Source organism: Vipera berus (genome assembly GCF_964194415.1).
Source record: "Vipera berus genome assembly, chromosome: 2".
Lineage (NCBI taxonomy): Eukaryota > Metazoa > Chordata > Lepidosauria > Squamata > Viperidae > Vipera > Vipera berus.
Genome location: NC_138203.1, coordinates 205,642,339 through 205,666,649, shown reverse-complemented (window position 1 = coordinate 205,666,649; position 24,311 = coordinate 205,642,339). Strand labels below are relative to the sequence as shown.

Below are 24,311 nucleotides of genomic sequence, written 5' to 3'. Positions count from 1 at the left end.
GAAATGTCTGCCAGCAAACAACCAAGCTCAGAGAGCACCAAGGACTCCACAATTCAACCCTGAGCTACATATATTCCCTTCTAGTTGAAATAACCTTTGTTGTGATATCAGCAACATTAGGATGCTGGAAGATAGGCTAGGTGGAGAAGAATTTATTTAGTTCTTGGAACTGGCTGGGGCATACCATCTGGATGGTGCACTTTTTCAGAGAAGGTAAGTTAAAGTAGTTGAGAGTTCTGAAAAGTTCAAAAGGAAGGTTCAGCAAATGTGAGGTCAGTGAAATTCCTAAAGGATCCAGAAACAATCATGGCTTGAGTCTGAATCTTAATAGACAGACTGATTCCTAACACTAAAGGACTCTAATAGGACTTGGGCAGGTGTGATCTCTTCACTGAAGTCTGTACAAGTTCATCAGTCAGAACAGTCTTGGTCTCGTGTCCAAGTCTGAATCTTGATTCTAAGGGTTCCAGTCAATCCACTTTACCTAGAACAATTTACAATTGAAACCCCATCAAAATTTTCCCCTAAAGGAAGTTGATTTAATATGACCAATTGAGAGAGGACCTCTTAAGGAACAGGCAATCACTTACTTCCTCTATCAAAGAGACATTAATAATATCCTGGATTCATTTCCCCGCACCTCACTCCTGGTTGCCTAAAGTATCTAAGGGTTATGGATTCATCCCACAGATGTCATAGCTCACAGCGCCAAGTATCTTATACACTTTCTTATGGTCCATAAGTTCAAAAGATAATATTGCCAAGACAGTGCTAGCTACAATATCATCTGCATACGGTCTGGGAAATACTGACAGCCTACAAATTCTTAGATCAAATACTGCTGTTGCATAGTTCACCAGCAACCGCCCCAAAGTGTGCCCAACTTCAGATATAGACACTGACATTCAGGTTACTGCCAAATTGAAATAAAATCCCTAGCAGCACAAATCTTCTATTTTTAAGTATTCTGACCATGTGAAATAATGAAACTCTGGGGCTTGTTTCTGTTTCCCCATGGTTCCAAAGTAGATGGAACAGATTTCTGTGCTGAATGCTACCTACTATTAAAAGTGCAAAAAAAAGGGGCCTATTCAATATTATTAATAGCATAAATTCCTGCAGGAAACAATGGAAATATTGCTCTTATCTAACTGAAAAATTAGATTAAATTAGAATGTACTATCAAAACTGACAGTTGTCTTTTCAAGTTCTTTAAATAAACCTCTTCAGTTAATAGGATACTGAAAGTGCTCGACTCTTTAAAATGTCTTTCAATTAATTAATCCGCACTATGATTTGTGTTTTTTTTAAAATAATCCCCTTATCTGATTTTAACAGTTACAGTTCCTTCCTCCCTACTTTCCTTCCATAGCCTTATACCACATGCAAGCTTAACAAAAGGAACTTTGTTGTCCTGATTGCTGGCTGCAGAAATAATTGAACAAGTATCATTAACTTTACAAGATATCAAAATATGCACAGCACATCCAGGTACATCAAGATTAAACAAACTAAAACACTGTCTATACGTCAAGACTACTAATATGAACATTTGTGTATAAAATACATGCACACATAAACCTTTGCATTACTTATCTGCAAAACAAATCAGAGCTCTCCCTCCTACATGAACTCTAATTTCCCCATAGCAAAGTCGCTTTTTTTTTTAATGGCAGGAACTTGGTAGGCTGCCAGGCATGAAGCTTCGAGCAGGTTTTTTCTGTCTGATCATGTGTTTAACTGTATTCCCCCCCCCCTTTGAGTCTAAAGCATAAGTAGCTAGGACATGACTGGAAGATGGCTGAAAAAAATAACCAATTAACAACACAAAACTATTGCCCAATTGTACTGCTCTGAACAGTCAAACCCCCCTAAAACTAGCTCTTGAAGCCACAAAATTTGCAATTAAACAATTTTGCACATCTCTAGTGACAACCTCTGAGGAAAATGAAGTTATATTGGGCTGTTCCAATAGACAAATTCTTCAGCAAATTGCTTTGTGTGCGTGTGGTTTTTTTAATGTTTTGGCACTATTCAAATAACTGAGAACCTAAGAATGTAGAAATATTTAAATTTCACATAAATTGCTATAAGGAAATGATATATAACTGTCCCAAAATTAAGTCATTACAACATGGTTTAAGCCAGAGGCATCCAGAACTTTCATCAAAATGACAAAAACTGTCATACTGTATGCACTATTCCTTTCATGCAACATATATACAAAAGGTCAGCGCTGGTTTCGTATCAGTGCTTCGACCCTTCCCCTAGTCCCCCCCAGATGCTTTTAGTTTAAACCAAACATGAGCCCTAAGAGTGATGGAATAACTGAAATTACATATAGACTGATGGAATAAGCCTAGCCATGAAAAGCACTGTCAGAATAGTTCTCCTGTCTAACTAGAGAACAGGTCTGCAACCCGCGGCTCCGGAGTCACACGCGGCTCTTTCAACCGTCTCCTGCGGCTCCCAGTCCTCTGCTATGTGTAGTCCAAAAAAAAAAAGTGGGACTAAAAAAGTTCAACCAATCAATTCAAATATGCAGGGTAGGTGCATATCTTGCCTTGGCTCCACTCTTCAGTCAAACCCTGTTCTGTGCATGCGCGCATGTACGCGCATGCGCACACATTTTTTTGCGGCTCCCAGTTTTTCCTTTTGTGAGGGAACCGGTTCCGAGTGGCTCTTTCACTGTTTCAGGTTGCTGAGCCCTGAACTAGAGCAAAGCAAGATACAAGAGTAGACTACAGGGTGGAAGGAAGTAGGAAGGCTGGAGGAGAAAAGGAGGAGAAATGGGAGAGGAGTGGTGAAGGAAAGAGGAGAGGAGAGGAAGAAGAGGGAAGCAGGGAAGAAAGAGAAGAAAAGGAGAAAGAAGGTAGAGAAGAGGGAAGAGAGAGAAGGAGTGTGGATACAGTGAAAGGGGAAATGGACGAGCAGCACCAAAATTTATGTGTATGTATTTATTTTATTAAAAGTATCTGATAGATAAGAATGTAAAAAGAATGTATGTTAATACTTGATAAAATATTACGGTATATTTATTGATATGTATGAGGGAGAGTTGGAAAAAATTAAAAAAACTTTCAAAAAAAAAAGAGTAGACTACTGTAGGAATATATATAGTCCTCATTTGCATTCATTTAGTGACCATTGGCAATTACAATAGCACTGAAAAAAATTGTTTGTTACAAATTTAGAACGCAGCTGTTTTTTTCTTCAAATCTTTCATCCTTACCTAGCTCATGTACCTGATGTTATTGGTTTACAAATGATGAGATCATGTCAGAGGAGTACTGAGAAGGAAGCAGAAATTAAGCACGCAGCTAAACAGAAAGGGACTGCCTAGAAGGTTGTGCCGTTTTTAAAAATTTCTTTCCAATGGGCAAATTAAAGTTTATGTAAATGGTAAATGCTTTGCTGAGTCTTTCTCTGCATGAAGGTAACTCAAATATGCGTTTGCATATTTTTTTTAAAATTCCATTTATATCCCACTCTTCTCCGAAGACTCAGGGCGGCTTACAAGCTTAGCAGTAGCCTTCATTCTATGTATATGCCTGCTTATTAGGGCTTTCACACACCCCTCCAAGCGGCATTATTACAAAGTCAGCTTATTGCCCCCAACAATCTGGGTCCTCATTTTACCTACCTCGGAAGGATGGAAGGCTGAGTCAACCTTGAGCCTGGTGGGACTCGAACCTGCACTAATTGCAGGCAGCTGGTGTTACTTAAGGAGGCATTAGCCCACTGCTCCACCAAGGCTATTGCTAGTGATATTGAGCTAGTGTAAATGCAAAAAAGACTACTACTCCAGTAGAGTGTTGGTTTGTTAAGCTTGGGTACATTTGAGCAACCTGTGCATGCTCTTTTGCCTCCCTGCTATATTGGGGTTCCAAAATATTTAAAAACGCCAGAACAGAGACAATGTTCTTTGGTGGCCTGCAGTGAGCTTTTCTTTTCTGTGTTGCTAGGCTTCTGCCCAGTTTAATTTTTCTTGACTTGAGCCCTATATATGTGTGACTATTCTTTGTCTTGTTGTGAGCTTTTCATTATTTCTTGCTGGCAAAAGAATAGCTTATTTTATGGCGCTGTGCAATCTCTCTTTCCCTAATCGACATACCTTTGTATGAGAATTATTAAGGGCACTGCTAAGTTGCAGTGCAATAATTTCAAAGCAATTTTTGTAATATCAAAACAATGCATCATAGACAATACAACATATCTGTACTGGGTAACCAGGCTTCTTCTGGTCTTTCCAGAGGTACAGTAGGCCTGCTTAAAGAACTAAATGTTTAACTGGGTGCCGATAGACTGTCAATGAGCGATTAGCTCCCTTTGTTCTCTGCGAGCTGGCTGTATGTCTCAGGGGTTTATTTAACAATACAAAGATGACACTCTCTGCCGTGAAGAGGAGGTTCCAATTCAATCTGCTTTAATATGGGCCTCTTTTGTACTAAGCTTGAAATGAAGCACTATCTATCTAAAGCACACAGGTGCAGATCTAATTAAACTAATTGCAATAATAACTGACTGAATAGTCTAAAACTTCAAAAAGGTAAGGGTATCAGTCAGCGATAGAATAACTATTGAAATGAAAAATAAAATTGGAAGATAAATATATTAGAGAAGGAAGAACAATACAATGTACAAAAACAATTAATACATAGGATTTGTAACATCTTATGGTAGTCCCTAACTAAACTATCTTTGCAAAAAAATTATTTTGTTAGTTCAGCCAATCAAGAATTTAGTTTAGAGTCCACTGAACTTACAAAAGATCAAGTTGAATGGCAGCTAGACCCCAAAATTCATGAGCTCAATTCTAAGCAATTCTTTTTGATTTTGTTGTTGTTAGTTGCGAAGTCGTGTCCGACCCATCGCGACCCTATGGACAACATTCCTCCAGGCTTTCCTGTCCTCTACCATCTTCTGGAGTCCATTTAAGCTCATGCCTACTGCTTCAGTGACTCCATCCATCCACCTCATTCTCTGTCGTCCCGTTCTTCTATTGCCCTCAATCTTTCCCAGCATTAGGCTCTTCTCCAGTGTGTCCTTCCTTCTCATTAGGTGGCCAAAGTATTTGAGTTTTAGCTTCAGGATCTGGCCTTCTAAAGAGCAGTCAGGGTTGATCTCCTCTAGGACTGACCGGTTTGATCGCCTTGCAGTCCAAGGGACTCGCAGGAGTCTTCTCCAGCACCAGAGTTCAAAGGCCTCAATTCTTTTTGATTTAGCACATTACTAACTGCAATAATTTGTATTTGTTCACTGCTAGTGATGCATCAAGTACTTGAATATACAAATATACAGCTATAAAAGCTTGTATACTTATGGAGCAGCATATCGGCCTTTGACAATGAGCATTTTTCAAGATTAGAAAAATCCAGACCGATAAAGAATAGCTCTTAAGAAACTTGAGACCCATAATATGTAGTTTCCTCAATAAACTAGGAGACAAAGAAGTATCATAAAGGAGAGTTATTATTTATGCCAGAATTCTAGTGGTAAGTGCATCACATAAAAGATAAGATTAAAAATATTAACTACCTATCCAAAAATCTGTTCATAATAGTAAGAAAAAAACTAGGTCACAATGAAATAACTACACATTTGAAGAAAAGACAGGATTAGAAATCTAGACAATTTTTGCCCATTTAATTACTCTTTAGAAAGCATCCAATTTATATCTATTGATGGACACTTTAAACTCATGAGATGACAAGCTATAATATAACATAAACCCATGAGATGACATGCTATAATAGAATATAAACTCATGAGATGACAAGCTACATTTAACACAAAAAACAAATTAGCATTTCCCTGGCTTGGTGAAGTGTGTGCTAGCCAGCCGGGTTGACTCTAAATCTTGTTTTCTGCTTCAAGGCCCATGTAATCCCTAGCAGAGAAGCTCTGCAACTTTTTTTTCAATACATCTGTTAGTTTGGCACATCATCTGTGACCATGTAGCCCATCCTTAAAACAGATGGGAAGGCAACTGAATCACAACAGATGAATGATAAATCAGGAAATGACTTTCATGTGCCTCTCACTATGGGGTGGGGGTAGAAAATATTTAAGCTTCATAGTTCTTGTTTACTATTGCTCTATTCATTTGTCTGTGATTACCTCCAAAGAGTTCACAAGCAGAAACTAAGGGCTCATTTTAGTGATAAAAGCAGTCAGGGGATATTACAGATGACAAAAATGCATTGTAACATGTATATACACAGCATTAACAGGTTTAAAAGGTGATTATCGTATTATAGAAGGAAATACAGTTTCTTACCTGAAGACTTATGATGTCAGCATTACAACTCAAAATTTCCTGCATTATAGCTTTTTTCCTGTATTCCCAGTTCAGTGCCCATGATGGGCAGTATCCATATAGCTGCCGAGTAGCATATTTATCACACAGAACATTGTAACACATGACAGAGAACAGAGCTAGAGACAAAAAAAAGTTTCACCTAGACCATTTCAATAAATAAATAAATAAATATTCTAATAAATATAATTGTAAATATTTTTTTTCTAAATTTTACTCGTTTGTATTTGAAAATCAAGTATTCCTGGATATCAAACAGACAGCAAACCTTCTGCCCCTACACACATTGATGCTTCTCCCGCCCATCTTTAAATCTCACATTACTGTGTTTTCATTGTTTATTTCATTGTTTCATTATTTTACTACTATTATGTCTACACTTCTTCTTTTTTCTCTGTTTTTTATTGTTGTAAGCTTCCAAGGTGAAGTAGGCAGGACATAACCAAACAAATACTAAATTATGGAATACAGTTCATATTCTATGTTTTGGTTTAACTGTTGACTAAACCTTCTAAGTTAATTACTTTATATCATAGCTTTTATGAATTGTTATTTTAAAACATCATCAATTTTTTTAATCAGAAGATAATATTTTTTTTTAATCTAAGTAAAAGCACACATAAACATACACCAACCCCCTTTGGCATTTAAATTTCTACTGTTACACAAATGTCTTTAGAAGAAATTGCAAAATTTTGCAAAATATTTTTTTCTAACAGCCAATCCAAGGTCACTTTATATTAAGAACTAAAGGAAAGTTTTCTAGAAAAAAGGTAAGTAAAATAATTGAAGTTTTATTTCATGATTAACCTCAAGCTACCAAATGCATATGCATCTCTAAAATGGAAGAACACGACTGAAGAAATTGCTTAAGCGAAGCTATTAAAAAGATCACTTCACCATTACCTGTTGGCCTTGTCCTATCAGGTTCTTGCAGCATAATCCAAGATCTGGGAGGAGGCTGTTCTGTTGAAACTAATGAGGAAAACAAAAATATCTCAATAATAAAATAGTATTTATGATAAAGAACACATATATGTATTTGGAAAGTACTACTTACTTCTTTTTGCAGTACCTGCCAGATTATCAAGCAAATAATTCAGTAGCCTTCTTGTTCCATCTGGTTCCTGATAAAGATTCAGAATATCCTGTGTAAGTGGGTTTCCTGTAGAAATGTTTAGACAAAAGGAAGAATGAAAGCTCAACAACACAGATTTAAGTGTTTCATTATTACAGCTAGTATCTGGGAAATTCAGTTCAAAATACCAGAAGTAATTACTGAAAACCTGAGGTTCTCACTTCATAAAATTATCAGTAAACCAGATTGGATTCAGCAAAGGGGGCGGGGGGGGGGGGGAGAGAAGAAATTCAAACACTACTTTTTGTTCAGGCAAAAAAAAAATAAGACTGATTTAGTGCCCTAAAAAGGGAAAATCTTAAAACAGAAATAGAATGCAGTACAAAGATATTTACGAATATAATTTAAAGCTGCTTGAATCTGGTCTTATTTAATATCAGACAGAAAGTGATGGATGCTGGAAATAAAACAAAATTAAAAAATGGAGAAAAAGTACAAAAGGAAAAATGCATACCTTTCAAACCCAAGGTCTGTAACTGGAACAGTTTTCCCAGCTCAAATGGTAGAACTCGTAACAGGTTGTTATTTAAATGGAGTTCCCTGGTGTTAAGTCACATAAAGACAAAAGTGGTATGATAATATAGTTAATTAAACTAAACATTTCAGTGAAAAATAGAAACAATATTAAAGCACACAGCAAAAAGACAAGAAGCTTGAACCATAATGATTAGAAATATTGGACACTACAGAATATAATGATTAATAAAATAATACTAAACATGATGAGTTAAAACAAACCCGCTAGTGTTCTAAACATAATCCTATTAAACTATTAAGAAAGTAAAACAATGAACCAATAATTCCTAAGCCAGCATTACTAATCAAAATTATTTAAGGAGCTAATACATTAAATAGTTCTTAAATGGTAGCCAAAAGACAATGAGTAGCTTAAGGTCAACTCAGAGGATTTCGTGACTGAGTGGGACTTTGAATTCCGATCTCCTAGTGCTAATCTAATGAACACACATTATAACTCAAAAATTCTTATTCAAAACTGTATGAAATTAGTTTTGGTCACCACAATGTAGTTTTGGTCACCACGATGTAAAAAAGATGTCGAGTGCAGAGAAGAGCAACAAAGATGAATAGCGGACTGGAGGCTAAAACATATAAGGAATGGTTGCTGGAATTGGGTATGTCTAGTTTAATGTAAAGAAGGACAAGGGGGGACATGATAGCAGTTTTCCAATATCTCAGGGGCTGCCGCAAAGAAGAGGGAGTCAAGCTATTCTCCAAAGCACCTGAAGGCAGGACAAAAAGCAATGGATGGAAACTAATCAAGGAGAAAAGCAGTCTAGAACTAAGGAGAAATTTTCTGTCAGTTAGAACAATTAACCAGTTGAACAAACTGCCTCCAGAAGCCGTGAATGCTCCAACACTGGAAGTTTTTAAGAAGAGACTGGACAGCCATTTGTCTGAAATAGTATAGGGTTTCCTCCATGAGCAGGTGGTTGGACTAGACCTCCAAGGTCCCTTCCAACTCTATTATTGTTGTTGTTGTTGGTGGTGGTGTTAAAATTCATAAACATCATTCCTTACTTTAAAAGGAGTAAATTAGATCTTTACACAAAACCAGAATATTTAACTCGTTTTTCACCCATTGCTTTACTTCAGACATGTCAAACTCGCGACGTCACGTGACGTTGCACAATGTATCGAAGCCTTTTTGCCATTGCCAGCAATGGGGTGGGCGCGGCTTCTGGATGACACATCCGGCCGGTGAACCGGCAGTTTGACACTCCTTCTCTACTTGAAGGAACAACATTATTTGTATCCATTTATAGACTACTAAGTCTCATTTCATTTATCTGTTTGTAACCTTAAGTTAGTCAAATGGTGCGTGATATCACAACAATTTTTGAATCAAGGTACCTAAAATCCTCCTTTACGTTAAAGAATGCTTTAAAAATCTAACTCCTGTGGAATTCAAATTTCTACAGTGTTCAGATCAATTTTATTTGCAAAACTGTGACCACTGCAGGGTTTTTGTGGTCATGAGATTATGATTTCCAATGCCCTCTGTCAGCTTCTCACAAGCAAAGTCAATGGGAAAGCCAGCAGAGGCTTGGACATCACTCTCATTCCCACCATTTTGCCCACCTGTGCCCATTCTGTTTATCTATTTAGGTAAGAACTTTAGGACTTGCTATTAAAGTTTGTTTGCCATTGCAATTATTTTTGTATGTACGCTATATATGATAAGATCATAGGATCATCATCCAGCACTGGGGTAAAAAAAAATTGGTCAGCCTAAAATGTCATTCTGGTCACATTACCCTACCTTTCTCTCAAAGGATTAGCCCAGTGGATCACAAGGTTATCTAGTACTGTTTGAAAAGGAAAAGACTGAACTCATTTTTATCCCAAGTATTCCAATTAAATTCATTCCAAGCAACAATAACATTGTAAGTGATTTAATATATATATATATTCAGTATTGATGGAACATGTTGCATCCAGACTTTTATTACAGAACCAACCGAAATCAAGTAGGGCTAATTACTACTGCACTGCTCATAGTGCAACCTGCAACACAGCTCCAAAGATAAAACAGGAAAAAACAAAACTAGGTATTATGTGGATAGATAGTGGATAGGACTATATTTGTGGACATGTGCATCAATAAAGATAACTAACTGGGGAAGATTAGTAAGCACAAGGAAACTGAAATCTCCAAAAAAAATACAAATGCTTTAGCTTTGACTCGATGTATATTTTCATGGCAATTGAACTTGAAGCTTTCTGCAAAATCACAATGCAAGACGACAAAGAATCTGAAATGATTTCACAATAGTCTTGCTAATAAAACTATCATTTACCTGAGTGACACCATGTTTCCGAGCTCAGCTGGTAAACTGCGAATCTTATTAGATGACAGATCCAAATATATCAGATTATGAAGCTTGGCAATATCTGAAGGAATACGGGATAAGGAATTGTCACTGAGATGCAAAGCTGTCAAGTGGGTCAGTGACCACAAGGATGAACTCAAGCTTCTGACTTTTCCTAAAAAACAAAAAGGATACGGCTATTTTAGATCACTTCCACTTCTAAAACTTGAGGCAAAGTGGCCTCCAGATGTTATTAATTGACAAGCTCTAGCTTCCTTTACCATTGGCTAGGCTAGTTGAGGCTGCTGAGAACTGTAGTTCAGCAGTGCTCGGAGCAATCAAATGATTTTTCAAAGCAAAATTACAAAGGAAAGCAAATTTGAGCATAAAATTTTAAGTGGGCATGTCATACCTGGTTAACACAGCCCCAGGAGGTAATAAAAAAAATATTTTTTTAAAAAAAGTAAAAGACGTTTGTTGTTTACATACAGGCAGTCCACAACTCGCAACCACAACTGAGCCCAACATTTCTGTTGCTAAGTGAGAGTTTTGTTAAGTGAGTTTTGCCCTATTTCACAACCTTGCTTGTCACAGTTGTTAAGTGAATCACTGTGGTTGTGAAGTTAGTAACAGGGTTGTTAAGTAAATCTGATCTCCCCACTGACTTCATTGGTCAGGTGAAAAAAAAAGTGATCACATGACCCCAGGACACTGCAACCGTCATAAATATGAGTCAGTTGCCAAGCATCTGGATTTTGATTGCATAAGAATGGAGATGCTCACTTTTTTCAGTATTGTTGTAACTCAGGTCACGAAACAAACTCAAACAAACTCAAGGACTACCTGTATTAGCTGCCCAGAGTTGCCCTTTGGAAGTTACCCTGTCTCACTTAGTAACAGAAATCCTGAGCTCAATTGTGGTTGTAAGTTAAGGACTACTTGTATTACAAATGAGTATATCACATGTCTCCAGTTCACTGGTACAGCACCCAACATGGATAGATGAAAAGAAGGTTTACTCCAGTTCCCAAAGAAATGCATATTGAACATTTTGCTAGTCACAAGCATGTGCCTATACTTTGACATGGTCATTTATATATTCCATATCAGAATTTCAGGTTTGCTGGATAACAACCGGTAGCTAGCATCAAAAAGGTCACTGAGCTTTTCAAACTGATTTTTCTGAAACATCCAAAAAGAAATGGAAACACTTGGCTTAAGATGGCACAGTAGTCAGAGACAATGGTATAACAGTACTTTCCTGATTCGTCACCCTAGAGGTAAGGAAAACATTAGAAACGACTGTAGAGAGTTCAATTCGATTGGTGGCCCCCAGGGGGAGAGCCTTCTCTGTGGGCGCACCAGACCTATGGAACCGCTTGCCGGTTGAGCTCCGGACGGCCCCCGACCTTCGCTCCTTCCGGCGCGACCTCAAAACCTTCCTTTTTGAACAATCCGGCCTGGCCTGATGGGATGGGGTTGGGTTTTAAAAATTGGTCTTAACTTTTAATGTGTATTAATTTATTTACGGGCATTGCTGTTTAATTACTTTTTAATTTTTGTATCCTGTTTTTATTATGTATTGCCCTGTTCACCGCCCTGAGTCCTTCGGGAGAAGGGCGGTATACAAATTAAATTATTATTATTATTAATTACAATCACTTGGAAAAACTAATGAGTCACAAAGAAATGGTACAAAAAGGGCATATTAAACCCAATTCTCCATGGATGGAAAGTGGCAGTAGCACAACTGCCAGCTGGAGATGTTGGACTAGAGGTGGCTGTTCTAAGGAGAGATAGGGTGTGCAATACCATCACGATCTCTCCTGTTGCTGGCTGAGAAAAGGGTCAGCGCTAACTGGAGTGGTAATCAGCAAAAACAGATAATTACCAAAAAATCATCACTCTGCCTTCCTCAATCAGAGAGTTCTACTGAATGCTATTTTCCCCTGACAAAATGAGCCCTCGATATACAACAATTCATTTAGTGACTATTTGAAATTACAATAGCACTGGAAAAAAATGACCATTTTTCACCCTTATGACCGTTGCGGCATCCCCATGGTCACGCAATCAAAATTCAGATGCTGGGCAACTGGTATGTACGGTTGTGACGGTTAGAGTGTCTCAGGGTCATGTGAAAGTCAATGGGGAAGCCAGATTCACTTAACAACCGTGGAACTAACTTAACAACTGCAGTGGCAAGTAAGATCATACGATGGGGCAAAACTCACTTAACAACCATCTTACTTAGCAATGGAAATTTTGCTCTCAATTGTTGTGGTCATAAGTCGAGAGCCACTTGTATTTGGAAAGGGTCTGCAAATAAAATTACTGAATGTAATGCCCTGGAAAGGCAGGCAGGCAGTTTATTAGAAAACTATGAAAGTATGAATAAAGAAGAATAAACAGAAAACAAATAATGAAATATTAAATGTTAAATCTTTAGAGAGGAAAAGCTTGAATATCAAAGAATTTAAATGCAAAATTACTGTGATACTAAAAACATAGTAACTAAAACTACTCTTCTTCCTAGAAGATGGAAGTACTGTGAATGGAAGAAGCACAGATTCCTTAATATTTAATCCTGGTAACTAGTGGGAAAGATTTTTATATTAAGTAGAAATAGCTCAAGAACATTCAGTAGCTCAAGAACATTCAGCATGATTTCTGCAAAGGGAAGTTTCTTCAACACACTTTTCTAATTTTTTTTTATCACTAACAACCCTGTGGATAAAAGGAATCCAGCAAATATTAGGAGCCAAATCCAGAGATTACATGAAAACAAAGAATCCAAAGAAATAAACAAACAGAAACACTACAATTCATTTCAGAAGTATTAAACAAAAAGATAGGTAACTTAATTCATATTTTTAGAATAAGCCGAAACAAAATAGTGGCATAGGAAATAACTTGTGGCATTCTAGAAGTTACTCATTAGTAACCTCCATGATCCCTATGAAGGCTAGGGAATGACAGATGCTAGGAGCTGTGTTTAAGCAATATCTGGTACAAGCTTTGTAGGAAAACACAGTATACAGATGACATTTGTGCAAAGGTATAAAAAAATTAGGATCTAGAGACTTTCAGTAAGATCAGAAGAGAATCACCCTCTCTGCAAAAAAAAAAGCATTCTTCACTAACTTGGTTGCTTTTTAAAAGGAATTAAATTCTTGGATGATAAATGTATAAAGAAAATGGAAAATCTACAAGCAGAAATGTAAGCCTTGGAGTACTGTAGGGCTTAATATCCTGTAGAGAGACAGATGGGTCATTGCTAGATAACCTGTTTATCTGACTGAACAGGGCTTTCACTAAAGTATATTAGGGAAGGTCAACATAAAATATCAAAAGATGGGATGCCTTTTTCTGCTCTCTTTGTCCTCTAGCTAAGATACTGAACAAAAGCACTTATGATTCAGAATTTTCTAGAAGCAATGTCAAAGACTGTCAGTAAGAAACCATTTCCACAGCACACATTTCTCTCTTTATCGTCCTCCAATTTTCCACTTTCATTCAATACAAGTTATTTTTATTCTTGCTTTAACATATAAATAACAGAAGATGACAATGGGGGCATTCACTAATATCTATTTTGTTTCTCCTGTGAAGTAGGTGGAGGGAGGGAACAAAGCAGGACTGGATCAGACCCAGAGTTTTTTTTATAGTTATACCATATGCAAGCTCCAATAAGATTTATACATAATGTTTGGAATTATAAAGATAGTCCTCGACTTACAAAAATTGGGACCAACATTTCCATTAAGTGATGAGGTCATAATGTGTGACATCATGTGACTACATCACTTATGTGGCAATCCCAGAATTCCCAGTCACCACTGCAGCTCTGGACACGTGGGTCATTAAGCAGAAAGCAAAGGGACTACCAGGTAAGGAGGGAAGGAGTGTGCAGGCCATGCATGAGTTTGGGGTGGGGGTGGGAGAGGCAATGCAGTGTGAACTCAGGAGGCCAGCAAAAAAGCATGCGGAGTAAGTGCATTTATGCAAGTGAGAGAGAGGCTGGGGAAAGAATACTGTGTGGCTTTTCTTAGAAGGGGCATTGTCTTACCTGAATGCCTTTTCTCAGCATGATGATGGAGAATCCACAGATGGGGTCACGACTTAGTCTCTAGGGCAGAAAGGCAAGATCAACCCATCTGTGGATTCACCACTCGTCATGCTGGAGAACCACAGGGCGGTGTGAAGATGCAGCCACCTCTGGAAGCTTTGGCTGTTCCAATCCAGCCCAGCACATACCCACTACACTCTGGGAAACCCCAGTGGTTGAAAGCTTAGTGCAACAGGCTGCTCACAGGACTTTTTGACCCACCACAGCTCTCGGGCTCAAGAAGCAGCAGCCCAGTGCAAAGCCAAGTCCAGCAGTGTAGTGCAAGGGGCTTCTTAGCATTCCATGGCCCTGGGGTTAGAAGAAGCCTCTGAGCTGTAACACAGCACGAAGTTGTAGCTGTCCCAGCCCATTCCCAGATGCCCTTGCCTCTGCACTCTGAGGTTCCTGCCACCCTGTGCTCCATCATGCCACCTGACCTATGGACCTCTTGTTCCCACTGCTGTTAAGATGTGCCTAGGCTGGTCCTTTGCAAGGCAGCTGCTGGACACAGGCGGCCATGTTCTCCAGGTCTTGTAAGGAAACCACCATTTGTAATCTAGGGAAGAAAGTCTTATGCAGCCAGCAGCTGCTTTGCAAAGGAACTGGTCAGACAAGCTTAGTAAGCATGGGGGGGGGAATAGAAAAGGAAAAGGTCAGCTAAGGACAACAGGGACCATAGAGTGCAGGGTGTCAAAAGGGCCTAGATAAGGGGGGAAAGAGGCAGTTGGGGAAGCTGAAGCAAACTGGTGGTCTTAAGTGTGGGAAGGCTGAATTCTGTGAAGTGCCTGAATTCTGATCACTTGACCTTGAGGACACTGCAATGGCCATAACTTTGGGGACCAATTGTAAGTCCTTACATTCAGTGCCACCATAACTAAGGGTCATAAGTTGAGGATTACCTATATTCTTTAATAAAGTACAGTAGCCTGTTTAATCCAGGTGAAGAATTTAATTCCAAGTTTGAAATTAATATGAGCATATTACATTCATTTCAAACTACATTAAATTTTAATACGTTTACTATAACTGATGTTATCATGAAGAGGTCAGACTTGTCAATAACTAATCCAAAATCAATTTTTTGCCATGGACCCACAATTTTTTTCTCTTACCACTTATTTCCAACTCTGCCCAGTGTGATTTTTTCCCATTGGCTGCTTCTTCTGAGGACATAATTGTGTACATCCTCCGTGGATCAGGTGGATCGTACTTTTCTTTGGGCATTCCTGAAAAAAAAATGCATAGTGCTGAATCCGAACTGTTTATACAAAAACAAACTTTGTGAGAAGTATTTCAAAAGCATGTGGCCTATGTCAGGGTCATTCCATGTTTTTATTAAGGCAATGATCACTATTATTTTCAGTCAGGAAAAGTGGCATCAGTCATGACAATGTACAGATAACAGCTAATGTTCCATAAAAATCAGTTACAAAAGTTACATTCAACATCAGATCTACTAATTTAATAATTTGGCATATATTTCCCTGTACAATAAATTCCAAATTTCCCCAGCCCTTTGACCGACAGTTTCCGAAAGCTAAAAAAAAGGGAGTCGTCACATATCAAATCCATAACGTAACAATTTCTAGTGTATGATGACAAATTGTACACAGGTGTTTTAAAATTTTAGGCTTTAAAAGACCTAAGAAGTAAAGCAATGAAGATCAGCTCAATAAGAATAAGTTAAAAATCATGTAAGACCCATGCAAGAACCCTGTAGATATCTGTGTGTATACAATATTTTACATTGGTTTGTGCTATTTAATGCTATTGTTTTCATTATTTCACATTTCAAATGTTTTCATTTTGCTTTGTCTTTATTTTTTTAATTTGTCAAAATGTGGGTTTGGGATGAATTAGAACTTTAACAACAGCAAACAATCTTATTTAGTTTCATAAATATATTCCTATTAACAATCTAAATACGTGGTAACGAACAGAATATTTCAGTAAATTGTTTGTAAGAAACTTTCATAGATTAAATTTCCAACAGTAAAACTAGCCATAGAGAGTCAAGTGGATGAAGAGTTCTGAGCTTTGCATTTTATAAACCAAACTAAAAACAAAATGCTAAGGTTTATAATTTCCAAATCACTATTATATGTTCTTCTTCAATGGAAAAAAATAAGGTATTTTTCTTAGATGTCTTTGACAACTTCTAAGAAAAACAGATTCAGGCTGTTCTTTCCAAGTCTACACAGGAAGAAAATATATGCTATATTATGTGTTTCAAGTCACACACAAACATTTCTGTATTTCCAAGTACCTACTAGATTTAGAAGCCACTTTGAAGCTGATCTCATGAATTCTAATAGAAGAATCTGTTTCTATGAAAGAACACCGCCTATGTAACTAAAAAGGTTTCTAAACATACCTTTATAAATCAGTCGCAATAAGTCTTTTTAACAAGGCTACATGGCTGAAAGCATTCAGTTTAGAGGGAAAATGAAACACTCTCATATATTATATAAGTGCTAAAAGAATTCAAGGTAGGGGCTAACAGCCTGCTCTGCTCTTAAATTCTTTAGCACTATGAAAGCACAGCAAGGAAAGATTTCAGAAAGCTCAGAATGAAAGACAAAAGATCTAATCTAGAGTAATCAAAATTATTGGTAAAATAAATGATATCAGTTAATTCTAGTATTGTCCACGCAGCTCTCTTTCTTTTGTTAATTAATGCATTCTGCTTCAGAGTTAATACTAATATTAAATTGCTCCATTTCATCTCCTTAATCCTGCTAGTTTTAATGTCATTCTTAACATAGGCCTGCTGTGACCCATCAAACAGAACAGAGTCGCAGGCATATCCTGTGCCTCATCAGGGGGTTGCTAAACCTATTACCTTTGGCTGCCTGGGATTGCTGACACTACCAGGCCTTAATATTTGACTGGTGATTGGGACTGGGTTTGATGAATTGCATATTATGAAGAATTTCTGTCCTATAGGTAATTAATGAGCTTGTTCCTTCATTTTGGTAAGAAAGAAATTGTTCCAAAATTCAAATGCATATTGAAGGTTATCAAAACCCTCAAGATAATATGTATTGATTCATTTTTGTAATTTGCAATACTACTTATATTTTGTGATTCTGAGAGTTGATTTGCTCTACTGGTTAAGGCAATGGGCTAAAAACCAAGAGACTGTTGAGTTCTAGGCAAGAAAGCTGCCCGGGTGACTTTGGACCAGTCATTATCGCCCAGCCCATGACATCAGACTCAGGCAACAAGCTGATTGGTCAATTCCAGTTGCAACCAATGAATCAACAGTTAGTTGATCTGAAAAAAGTGGTCTCTGTATTTGTGGGGAAAAACTAGGAAGAAAAGTTTTTGTGATTCTATACTTTCTGTATTTGTATTTTTCATCTTTTTTCCCCTTTCTTCCAACTGTGCTGTCAACCCTTAACACTAGTTCTGAATGTTCTACAGCTCAAACTGTGAAAATATACTTCTGAAAATGGGAATTTCCTTTCACTGCTTGCAGAATAAAGCAGTTTGTCCTCTTTTATTTCTATTTTACAACTGCCTCAACAAATGAAGCTGAAGGGTTGCAGCAGAATGGCTGAAGGTCTCCTTTATTAAAAGTCTCCTGCATTATGTAAATTAGAAAAAAAACTCTTGACATGCTCATATTATTACTGCAATATATAAATAGCAAACAGAAAGTTTTCTTCAGTTTAAATTTTGCAGTACTGCGTTCTGTTGTTCGAAACAATCTACCTGTAGCCTTTGCATCTTAGCGGTTGAAGATAAATCCATAAATATAAATTTATAAATTTAGTTACATAGATGATAAAAAGGAGGAGAGGGGGAGAGGGAAGGAAGGAGGGAGAGAATGAATGAATTAGCTTTTCAGGTACACCTTGCTGGCTTATTTTTTCTGAAGCAGCATAAAAAAACTCTCCAAGAATGCTAGGGTGTGGTATGAGAGCTTAAAAATGAAGACCAACCCTGCTGCTAGTTAAATGTATTACCTAAGAGTGCTTTGTAAATATTAAATTTTAATTCTAAGATCTTACAGATCTGCACACTTGCTTCTCTGACTGCTGCTCTAACTAAATGGAGTATAGATAAGAAAAAGCTATGAATCATAACTGATATTATCCGCATATGATTGATAAATATGTGGTTTACTTTTCAGTCTATCATCAGGAAAATTTAAATCCATGTGACATGGATTTAAATTACCAAACTGTGCTTTCAATGAAAGTGCCAAATGTGACAGCATATTAAGCAATTTACTCCACAGCCAAAATTTATAACATAAATTGCCATTTGCAAGCCATTTATTTCAAACAATTCTATACCACTAACCGTTAACATTAATTAATAAATAAACATATAATATTTAATACTTTATATGTTGGAACCTATGAGGTTGGGAACGTAAAACATCATCATCCAATATCACAGTAGAGCCAGGAAGTAATAAGCAAAGGGATGATTGAAAATGTCAGTATGAAATTTTATTGACAATATGACATTCCCTTTACCAACTGGCAGAGAATATTTTTCTACTCTCTTACCATGGGATGTCTGTTATATGCTTTATAATTTCTTTCCTAAGCTATATATTTATTGTCATTATTTATGTTAATTTAGTAATTCAACAGAATTTTACATGTGAAAAATAGTTTATATATATATATATATATATATATATATATATATATATATATATATATATATATATATATATATATATATATATATATATATATATATATATATATATATATATATATATATATATATATAGTATTAATATAGTATATATTATTTAATAACAATAGCAGTTTGCATTCCTATAGTGATTTTAGATAAGGGCTTCCTTCTAAAAGGCTCAGATAATTTTAAAAAAATTAGTCAAGTCAAAAAAAAATCCATCCTAATATATCCAATGACCTTATTTACAGCAGTTATATAAAATGTTGCTGCATAAAATCAGAATTTATTCTCTAGGGTATTCTCAACTTCTTTTTCAGATATCAAGTCCACGAGGAATGCAGTTATCCTTACATTTTAGATGCCTACATTCTCAAATGCAAATTGATCTAATCTGTGTCAAATCTAAATTGTGGAACAAATATAAATCTCAGCACAGATGGGTAAAAAAGGAAAAGGCTTTTGTTCTGGTGGGTGTAACTTGTATCCATCAGTAAAACAAGTGACAGAATAAAAATTAAATTCTTGCATTCATCAATTTATGACCCCCAATCCCATTTTTCAGCTAACTGGCTAAACCTGATATATATTCTGACACGTCCAATACAATATTTCTTTTTAAAAAAAATGCCTGTGCAAATGAAGTTAAAGCTCTGTACTTTTAATTAGATTAAAAAATAATAGCAATTATTCTGGTGTTAAATTTAATTTTCTGTAGACAGGTAAAGGTATAGATTAGTTGTTTGCCTTTTCCAGTTAACCTTCTTTAAAAAAGGAAGAAGGGAAGGAAGAAGCAAGTGTTATAACTCTCATAATCATTCCCTACCATCCACACCACACTGAATGACAACTCAATTTACATGGATCCTGAAAACTACTGAAATGGGGAAAATCTCAGACACTGATAGAAGTTTTGTATGCTCTCCTTGTACTTTTTTACTTTTATAACTCTGTTTCATATTCCATTTTTTCAGGCATATAAAGTAATAGATAAATCAACAAGATTGTAATAAAACAAATCCTGAAGTGTGTGTGTGTGTGTGTGTGTGTGTGTGTGTACAGAACAGATTAAAAATCTCTATGAATCAGTTCAAATATCCCTAAATGAAAGAGGAAAGAATTCTCTCCCCCCACCCCGATCTCTTTTTCTGTAGCCCCTGTGTATCTATGAATTTGCTCCAGAGCATTTCAACACCCTTTGGAAAAAAATTCAGATAGAGGAAAGGGTCATAAACAAAAAGGAGAAATTGCAAATGTGAACTCATGGAAGCCTCCACAAAATCAAAAGCTTTCTGTAAATGAATTATAGGTAGTCGACTTACGGCCATAATTGGACCCAAAATTTCTGCTGTTAAGTGAGACATTTGTTAAGTGAATTTTGCCCTGTTTTAAGATTTCTCTTGCCAGTTGTTAAGCGACTAACTGTAGTTGTTAAGTTAGTAAAAGGGTTGTGAAGAAAATCTGGCTTCCCCATTGATTTTGCTTGTCAAAAGGTCACAAAAGGTGATCACATGAACTTGGGATACAAGCAAGGGTCGTAAGTATGAACCAGTTGTCAAGCATCTGAACTTTGATTACATGATCATGGGGATGCTACAAAGGTCGTAAGTGTGAAAAATGGTCATATGTCACTTTTTTCAGTGATGTTGTAACTTTGAACTGTCACTAAATGAACTGTTGTAAGTCGAGGACTACCAGCACTTGATAAAATACATGTAAAATGGTGGGAAAACTATAAAAATATAGCTATATCTATTTTAAGCTCAGAAAAGCAAATGTATTATATTTCTAGCACCTTGTACCCACCCCAATATATGATCAATGCTATCAACCTCAAGAAACCACTAGAATGAGCACAGAGGATAGAGCGTATAACCTGCCCTGGGAGGCTTCACAGCAAAAATTACAGGCCATTCTCCTATGCTTATGATTCACTGGATTAGGGTTAACAAATGAGGCTTAATTTGAGTGGTCTGAGGCTCAACAACAAAAGGTTGTCCGTGCCCAAAAAAATAAAAACACATAGGGCTAGACTGAAAAGTTGTCTCTTAAGTACCTAGCATTTATGCAATTACTGGATTCTGTTTTAAATTTAATGAATATGAAGACAGGTTTTTCTAAATTGGGTGCAAAATACCACATAATACAGAAGCAGTAAAAATAGCTGCAACAAAATCCTTTTTACAAGATTTTAATTTTTAAGGCAAGAAATCAAAACAGAGACCATTTACATTTCATTATCTAAAATGTAGTCAGAGTAGCTGATATTTCTTTAATTGTCTATGTTTGAATAGCCCACTATATAATTTGATACATAGTGAAATCATGTGACATAACTGGGATTCAGATTTTATCAATTTGCATGTTTACTGCTGTAATATTTCACTAACATTGACTTGTTAGGCAATGTGATTTGTTGTTTCAAAAAACAAAAAGCAACTTTGATTAAATCCAAGACTACATGTCTCTCTATGTAATTTCTTCACAACTCTCTTACTTTCCATCCTAACAGGAAGCAAAACAGACTGATTAGTTCACTTGTAGGACTTCCTGTACTTTGTAGTTTCTGTTGCAGATCTGACTTTGGAGAACTGAACAACATTAGCTATCTATATATTTATGTATTTCTTTAACTATATCATCTAGGAAAAAAATCATGAAGCTATGCACTTCAGACATTAAATCTGGCTTTTAAAATCTTCAGGTTATTAAAAACCGATAGACATTTGTGGATTATCTGTTTCACGACATAAACAAATTCCCTTTTTCATTTCATTTCAGACTTTACAAATCATGTATCCGTAAACATGATTAAACAGCCATATTAATGTAGCCAAATAAGTTTTTTGTATTTTTCATTTTCTGCCTAATTTTAATATAATTTTTTCTTCCTTTACTCAATTTTGTAACTTACTAAATGATTCCACATCATCACAATTTCTAGATATCTTCTACTAGCAAGATTCATCCATACACTCAGGTGAAGTTTTTTTTAACACAATTCCACATTTCTGATCTACAAAATATACAGGAAAGTTCACATAATGTGGTTAAATCCCTTCAAGTATTGAGCTACCTGAAAACTCAAGTACTTAAAATCTTCAATTGTATTTTAGATTTACATATTTACATGTTACAGTACTATTTATTCAGTTGTTTGTATATTCTAAACAATCACCAATTCGTAGATCTAAATTAGATGGAAGAAATACTAAAATTTTTCACTATAAAGTTAAAAGAAGTATTATTAATGACCCTGTTTCATAAATTCAGTCAATTTAATAAGGCCTCATCCATATCAGATATTCAGTAAGCAATGAGGTGAGTTTAACTCTTATTTTATCTTATTCTGTATACACAAACTAAAATGGATGAGGAAACTGAAAAATAACAGGAAAAAACAAAAAAAAACTTATTAGTTTTTGGAAGTTCACTAGCCAGGATTGCCCTAAAAACAAATCATAGTTAAATTGCAATGTACAGTATCAGAAGCATAAGGAAGATTAATAGATACCAGGATATATGTAATTCAATGCACCAAGAATCAGAAGAAGAAGAAGAAGAAGAAGAAGAAGAAGAAGAAGAAGAAGAAGAAGAAGAAGAAGAAGAAGAAGAAGAAGAAGAAGAAGAAGAAGAAGAAGAAGTAGTTTGAAGGGACCTTGAAGGTCTTCTAGTCCAACCCCCTGCTCAGGCAGGAAACCCTATACCATTTCAGACAAATGGCTGGCCAGTCTCTTCTTAAAAACTTCCAGGGTTGGAACATTCACAGCTTCTGGAGGCAGGCTGTTCCACTGGTTAATTGTTCTAACTGTCAGGAAATTTCTCCTTAGTTCTAGGTTGCTTCTCTCTTTGGTTAGTTTCCATCGGTTGCCTCTCATCCTGCCCTCAGGTGCTCCGGAGAACAACCTGACTCCCTCTTCTTTGTGGCAACTCCTGAGATATTGGAAGACTGCTATCATGTCACCCCCTAGTCCTTCTCTTCATTAAACTAGACATACCCAGTTCCAGCAACCCTTCCTTATATTTTTTTAGCCTCCAGTCCCCTAATTCATCTTTGTTGCTCTTCTCTGTACAATTTCTAGAGTCTCAACATCTTTTTTTACATCGTGGTAACCCTATTTTAGGTTATAATAAATCATGATTGATTAAATATAGTCTTAATTCTGGTCATTGCAGTCCCAAGAGTATGACAATTCCAGTTTGGTGAAAGTTGTATTTGGAAATATCTCCCAAATATGCAACCACTATATTTTAAATAAATTAGCTCTATGTCAGCAAATTTCAGATGTAAATACTAAATTCCAAAGCAAGTACAATATAGACATATGCTTGCAAAGAGAAACAAAGAGCTCATTCAAACAGCTCAGCAAATTCCTAGCTATCTTCAATTTTAAAAATAGATGCAATGATTGAGAGACATTAGATGTTTAGCACCCATTAACTTTTTATGAAAGTGATTCTTATGTGCTATCATAAAGCTCTTATTTGTTCACTTTAGTAAGTCCAAACAGAATCCTATTAGAGCACTAGCTTCCTGAAAAGAAACTTTTTTAAAATGTAATAGAGACACTGGGAATGTTATACCATATAATAGCCTGGAATGAATGTTTTAAAAGATATATTTTTGAAAATAATTATTTGCTTTGAATATAAAGAATGAAGATGTCAAGCATCAAGTCTCTAAACGTGCAGGCTTAGCTGCTTGGTATCTTAGGTATATTTACAGTATCCTATGATTTTTCAAACAAAGATTTTCTCACTGATGTCCTATCACCCAAATGATGTAAAGCTTCCAATTTTACAGAATATTTACCAGTAAAAGTGTGCTAGAATATTAAGGAAATTTCACACTTCTCTGGAGTTTACATCCCCTGATGTTAGATTTGCAGTCTAATCCACACTGGAAACTGCATAGGTCTGATCACTAGAATTTCAAAACATATTAAGAAGGAGAGAAAACCCAGTTAGAGTAATGTTCTTATTTGGAATAAAAGGAATTTGAGCAAATATGCTAAAAAGTGGACACCTTAAGAGCTTATACTGTCTTAAGGCAGAATATTTGAATTCCTATCATTTTTACTGCTAAATACCAAACGTTTTCAAATAATTCATATTTATTGGTAAAGTAATTTAAGCCTTCTTAGAAAATAAACTATATATACTCAGATATTTGAAAGTCAAGATCACCATCTCTAACATTTTCAAGAAGTGGAACTCACTAGGATGCACTATTTTTACAATAAAGCCTGTTGA

The 24,311-nt window shown here is 36.1% G+C and overlaps 1 protein-coding gene across 2 annotated transcripts in view; it reads right to left on the bottom strand.

Annotated features, from left to right (window-relative positions):
- The window catches only part of CNOT6 (CCR4-NOT transcription complex subunit 6), a 65,894-nt gene that overhangs the window by 30,989 nt on the left and 10,594 nt on the right, over positions 1-24,311 (bottom strand). Inside the window, exons 2-7 of one of the 2 annotated variants that reach the window (XM_081317684.1) lie at positions 15,509-15,622; positions 10,277-10,463; positions 7,912-7,997; positions 7,380-7,484; positions 7,226-7,294; positions 6,281-6,438 (exon numbers count right to left, since the gene is read on the bottom strand). In XM_081317684.1, the coding sequence (XP_081173810.1) occupies positions 6,281-6,438; positions 7,226-7,294; positions 7,380-7,484; positions 7,912-7,997; positions 10,277-10,463; positions 15,509-15,620 (717 nt within the window). In that variant the 5' untranslated portion in view covers positions 15,621-15,622. The remainder of the gene's footprint in view (positions 1-6,280; positions 6,439-7,225; positions 7,295-7,379; positions 7,485-7,911; positions 7,998-10,276; positions 10,464-15,508; positions 15,623-24,311) is intronic. The other variant, XM_081317685.1, reaches the window with a different exon arrangement.